Source organism: Ictalurus furcatus, chromosome 1, assembly GCF_023375685.1.
Source record: "Ictalurus furcatus strain D&B chromosome 1, Billie_1.0, whole genome shotgun sequence".
Taxonomy (NCBI): domain Eukaryota; kingdom Metazoa; phylum Chordata; class Actinopteri; order Siluriformes; family Ictaluridae; genus Ictalurus; species Ictalurus furcatus.
Window position 1 is genome coordinate 3,861,714 of NC_071255.1, and position 6,568 is coordinate 3,868,281.

At 43.4% G+C, this 6,568-nt stretch overlaps 1 protein-coding gene across 1 annotated transcript; it reads right to left on the minus strand.

Moving 5' to 3' along the window:
- Positions 1-1,782: 1,782 nt before the first annotated feature.
- LOC128605206 (histone H1.0) lies at positions 1,783-3,185 on the minus strand. Its single transcript, XM_053620419.1, has one exon. It carries the CDS (start codon positions 2,922-2,924, stop codon positions 2,253-2,255), a length of 672 nt encoding a protein of 223 aa, XP_053476394.1. The 5' UTR covers positions 2,925-3,185; the 3' UTR covers positions 1,783-2,252.
- Positions 3,186-6,568: the final 3,383 nt, after the last annotated feature.

Sequence of the window (6,568 nt, forward strand, 5' to 3'; positions counted from 1 at the left end):
AAGAATCAAGGAAGTTATTTTTGTGAATAAACATCACGTGAAAATAAAATGATCTGTGTGAAAATAAAACCTGTGCAGTTAATAAATCATGTGGGGGGGGGGTCACGTGCAGATACTGTGAGGGGAAATTGTCTTGTTGAAACGTCTGTCATCTCGTCCAATGAGATTCAATTCTTCACTTGTTCATTCACGTTTCCGTCGAAGACGCGTAATGCTCCAGTACCATTCGTAGAGAAGCAGCCCGATACGGTGATGCTCCCACCACCGTGCTTCACTCTTGGTATGATGTGCTTGGGATCTTTCTCACAAGCCTTCTTTCTCCAAACATGAAGAGCTGAATTATCTGCAAACAGTTCTGCAGCTCTGTGCTTCTTTTGTAGCCACTGCTGTTAGGGAATACCGTTAGCGTGGAGGAGTGCACTTGGTCTGCAACAATGTTTAGGAAGGTGGTACAGTACGTGTCATGGTATCATTCACATGAATGCCAGGACCCAAGGTTTCCCAGCAGGAAATTACCCCAGAACGTCACACTCTCTCCACCAGCTTCCCATAGTGCATCCTGGTGCTATTTCTTCCCGAGGTAAGCGACATGTACACTCACCCGGCCGTCCACATGAAAACGTGATTTATCGCACCATGCCATGTTCTTACATTGGTCCAGTTCTAATGCTCACGTGCCCATTGTAAGAGCTTTCGTTGGTGGACAGGGGGTCAACATGTCACTCTGACCTGTCTGCAACTATGCAGCAAGCTGTGAAGCACTGTGTGTTCAGACTCCTGTCTGTCAGAGCCAGCATGAACTTTTTCAGTAGTTTGTGTTACAGTAGCGCTTCTGTTGGATCGGACCAGACGGGCTAGCCTTCCCTCCCCAGTGAGGTTTGGGCGGCGGTGACCATGTCGCCGGTTCACAGTTTGTCCTTCCCTGGACCACTTTTTGGTAAGTACTAACCACTGCATCCCGGGGGAACACCCCACAAGACCTGCCGTTTTGGAGACGCTCAGACCTAGTCGTCTAGCCATCACACTATGGTCCTTGTAGGCTAAAGGTCGCTCAGATGCTTCCGCTCGCCCATTTCCAACACCTCAACTTCGAAAACTGACTCCTCACTTGCTGCCTAATAAATATATCCCACCGCTTGACAGGTGCCATTATAACAAAATAATCAACGTTATTCACGTCACCTCTTGGTGTTAATTTAATGTTATGGCTGATCGGTGTATTTGCCAATTAATTTAACAAATAAATAAAAAAATAAATGTACTCAAATAATTTGAATGAATTGTGTGAAAATATAATCACGTGCATTATGTGTTACGGGTGAGACGTGTATTATTAACCACACCTGTAAACGTGAATATTCACGTGATCACTGTTTGATAGGCTACAAATATTATATTACATTACATTAGGCTATAGTATTTCCCCCCCCCCCTGTACTGGTGTGGGCGTGGTTAGCGAGGACTGTCGTCATGGCAACACGCCCAGACACTAAACCGGTTGCATCGCAAGATGGCTCCCTATTGGACCAACAGTGCACTGCTTAGGGCGCTCCAGCTTTTATTTTCCTTCCCTATGTAGTGCACTTACTTCCAAACTGAAGCGCCGGTTAGGATTGAACCTGTGCCCCTCAGTCTAGTGCATTATGAATGATGATCTAAATAAATAAATATACTGCTGGCTATATCCGGTTCATTCTCTCTGTCAGTAAGCTAACTGCAGCATCCTACTCGAACTCTGACTAGTACAACACACACACACACACACACACACACACACACAGGTTTAAAAGAGGAGAAAAGTTTATTGTTGTACAGTATAAATGTGTCCGAACAAGTTGTTATTATTACACGAATATATGCTAATGTAGTTTACAACAACCTGACAAACATGATTAGTGTTAAGACCTCCTTCATCTGATGCTCCACCGTCAAGAAAAGGCATTTATTTATTCAAAATGATAATAATAATGATTAAAAAGCATGTATTTGAGTGTAGTTTTAGCTCCTTTCATCAAGTCCAATAGTGCAATAGGTGACGGCAGGAAGTGTATAAAAAAAAAAAAAAAGCATTTTTTAAAAAAAAAAATTCAGGTCGCCACAAAGAGCTTACATCCTAACAGACTAACATTACTACTACTAATAATAATAATAGGCCAAAAAACATCCTCAAAAAAGTCTATTTACAGGTTTGTGTGTGTGTGTGTTTTTTTTTTTGAGTCCATGTCATTGGGCTAACTTTGTTCTCTTTGAAGTCACTTCTTCTTCGCCGCTTTCTTGCTCGCCGTCTTGGCTTTGGGTTTCTTGGCCGCAGTCTTCACCTTCTTCTGCTTGGCGGCTGTTTTCGGTTTCTTCACCGCCTTCTTGACCTTCACCGGAGACTTCTTCTTCCTCTCCGCCGCCGCCGCTGTCTTTTTATTCACTTTCTTCTCGCTCGCCGCTGCTCTGCTCTTCTTCGCCTTGCCCGGGGACTTGGCGGCCACTTTTTTGGGTTTGGGAGCTTTCTTGGGTTTGGCGGCTGCGGCTTTGGGTTTCTTGGCTTTCACGGCGGCTTTGGGTTTCTTCTTCGCCGCTGCCGACGTCGGCGGCTTCTTCGTCGTGGTCGGCTTCTTCTTCGTCGTGGTCGGCTCCTCGGCTTTGGCGAGCTTGAAAGAGCCCGAGGCTCCGATGCCTTTGGTGTGGCGCAGGAACCCGGTGGCGACGAGCCTCTTGAGCGCCAGTTTAATCTGCGCGTCGGCGTTGTCTCCCACTTTGTAGTGGCTCTTCACGTACTTCTGGATGGACTGACGCGACGCGCCGCCGCGACTTTTATCCGCCACCACCGCCGCCTGGATCATGTCCGAGTATTTCGGGTGCGACGTCGCTTTCTTCGGTGATTTCGCCTTCTTGGCTTTAGCCGCTGCCGGAGCCGCTGCCGTTTCCGCCATGGTTTTAACGAGTCCTGATATAGAAATATATATATCCTATATGTGTAATAGATACAAACGCGTCTCGCGCTGTCAGAACTCCAAGAACGTAAACAAACCGGCACGCGCAGATCAGAAACTTTTTATGATCAAATAATGATGATAATAATAATAATAATAATAATAATCACGTCACTACAGTCCCGTTATCAAAGTGTGCCGCGTCCTGCAAGTGTGTGTGTGTATAAGTGTGTGTGTATATATATGTGTGAGTGTGTGTTACGTGCACGGTAGGAAGTCTAATGAAGCCTCGGCGCGGACGTGATTGAGAACACCAACGGCCAGCAAGCTGAGTGAGCGTGCTTCCATGAAACCCGCGCGCTCCGGTTTGTGTTTGTTGTCGCCCGAACTCGCGCCGAATTCACGCGGCCCGCCACCGCACGAGCTCCGCCGACCGTCCGGTCCGAGAGAGGACACTTCAGGCTTCGCGCCCGCCCGAGCGTCCCGTCAGAGAGACGCGCGCGAGGAACTTTTTTTCCCGGAAAACCGACTCGGAGTGGCGCGCGCTGCCACGCATTTTGCCGGATTCGGCCCAAATGGACCCGAAACCGCGCGAGCCAGCCTCACGACACCGCGTGCACCGAAAAGCCGGATCATCGCTGAGCACGACGAGGCGGGTTCGGCTCGTGCAAAACGCCGTTTAGGCTTTTAATCGGCTGACGGATTTGCCCAACTAACACAGTCCTCGCCGCGAGTCCGCGTGACGTTGTTGCTCTTATTTGCCGTTAAACCTGCTATAAATTAAACCGGCGTGAATTAAAGTGCTACCGAAATCACGCAGGGGGCATGCACGTGCAAAGAGCGTGCCCCGAAAATGCACGCACGCGCCTGCTTTTTGTGCAAAACGCCTAAATTCGGGTATTAATAACTGATGCTTTAGTATGCTGAGGCTCTCTGAGCTTGCTGCAGGAAAGTTGCCAACAGCTCACACAGCCGTTCGGACCGAACACCGAGCCCCGGTACCGACAACAAGTCCGAGCCACATCAACACACTGCACGTTAATGTTATTAATCAGAGTGTGAAGTGATTCACGGGGTCGTTTTGCACTCGCGCTTCAGGTCTCGCGCATTCTTTTGTTCTTCATCCTGCCCACAAACCCAGAGCTGCCGTCCCAAAGCCCCACGTTTCCACCATGCAGAGCTTCCTCAGCGCGTGCACTTCTGACCAAATCAAATCATCACTTTTATCCCCGTTAGAGACTTTTATTTGTATTACTCTTATTAAAGCATTTCTTTAGAGTTGTAACTCTTCAAGCGGCCTGTTTATATCTTCTCCGTGCTCACTGTTGGTGTTTTCCAGCCGCTTGAACGCCATCTTGGCTCTGCGTGGAGCTGCAATTATTAATACACTTCACTCACGCGCTCAGTTTTCACGCTTCAATTAATCACCCCCCGCATTCTTGTTAGCATTAGCATTTGATGCATATTTGAAAGTTGTTGTTGTTGTTGTTTTCTCCGTGGCAGTCGGTTCTCATGTGGAATTCACAATAGTTTTTAATCAGCCTGTGCACTCCAGGGAGCAGGTGTGTTCAGCAGGGCGCTATGGAAATGTAGACTTCTGATGGGAGCACTGATTATTAATTCGTATCATTATTGATCAGTCGTTATTGATTGTGCTTATAAATAAGTTCACGTTCCTGTAGTGTGCACTACACACACACACACACGCGCACACACACACAACTGTTTCACACCACTACTGCAAGTTTGAAAGCTTACAACTTGTATTAAAAATTTGGGAGATGGGTAGGCTTATCCTTCATAGCTTTCTTTAAACCTAGAGGGGTTTAATTTTTTTATTTATTTTTTGGGGTGGGGGGTTCTGTGTGAAATCGCTCATACCAATTAATCACAAAAACAAGAGTTACAAAAGGGTTTGAGGTTACAGTAAGGTGTCGGAGTTAGCCATTCTAGCTTTTCTGTCATCGGATCAACTCACCCACGTCCGTAAATAAAGCTATGAATTTTGCATGAGCTAAAATTCATAGGAATGGAACTCTCAGGCCTTCAATACAAAAGTCTGATGTATTATTCCTTTTTTCTTTTTTTCTCTCCGATGGTTGTTCAACATAATTACACACATCAAGCAACAAGGGACAACACGCCATGTTGACAAAAAGCATTATAAAGGAATAAAATATGACCTGATGTACTGTAGGAACCTACTGTACTGTAAAAAATTTTTGATGAATTAATTAGCTCTTTTATCAGTTTATTGTTACATGGAACATCTGTTAAACGAGTTCCTGTTATCACTTGCATTATAGCAGATAAATAGTTGTTCCCTCACCAGGCATTTCCTGTTTCCTGTTGAAGTTATTAAGACAAAAAGAATGCAGCGTTCATAACAACAACAAAATATTTTTACACAAACGCCTGCAAACAACAACACAATATTTTTACACAAACACCTGCAAACAACAACACAATATTTTTACACTAACGCCTACAAACAACAAAATATTTTTACACAAACGCCTAGAAACTACAACAGAATATTTTTACACTAACGCCTACAAACAACACAATATTTTTACACTAACGCCTACAAACAACAACACAATATTTTTACACTAACGCATACAAACAACAACACAATATTTTTACACAAACGCCCGCAAACAGCAACAAAATATTTTTACACAAACGCCTAGAAACTACAACGCAATATTTTTACACTAATGCCTACAAACAACACAATATTTTTACACTAACGCATACAAACAACAACACAATATTTTTACACAAACGCCTGCAAACAACAACACAATATTTTTACACAAACGCCCGCAAATGACAACACAATATTTTTACACTAACGCCTACAAACAACACAATATTTTTACACAAACGCCTAGAAACTACAACACAATATTTTTACACTAACACCTGCAAACACAATTTTTTTACACAAACACCTGCAAACACAATATTTTTACACAAACACCTGCAAACAACACCACAATATTTTTACACAAACACCTGCAAACAACACAATATTTTTACACAAACACCTGCAAACAACACCACAATATTTTTACACAAACACCTGCAAACAACACAATATTTTTACACAAACACCTGCAAACACCACAATATTTTTACACAAACACCTGCAAACAACAACAAAATATTTTTACACAAATGCCTGCAAACAACACAATATTTGTATGCAAACAACTGCAAACAACAACAAAATTTAATCATCTAATAGACTGACAAAAGATAACAAAACTGTTTTTATTGCTTTTTTTAAAAAATTTATTGTTTTTTTAAATTAAGTTTTCCTTTTGTTTATTGAGTATAATTAATGTATATATATTAATAATTATGTCAACAGAATTTCCTCACACAGTAAGACAAACGGTATTTAAGCTGTTTGACCAGCAGGGGGCGATGATGCATTAACTGGCGGCCATTACAGCGACAACAGTGTTTCAGTTTTGAGTTTCTGTTTTATTTTATTCCTACCTTTTGCCTTTGCAAGATCACAGATTTCTAGTGTCAATGCGTTCAGTCAAGGGCTCATCTAAAACCAAACTGCTGGTATACAGAGTATGTTACAGATGCAGCTATATATTATCCTCTCGCCGTGTTGTCTTTAT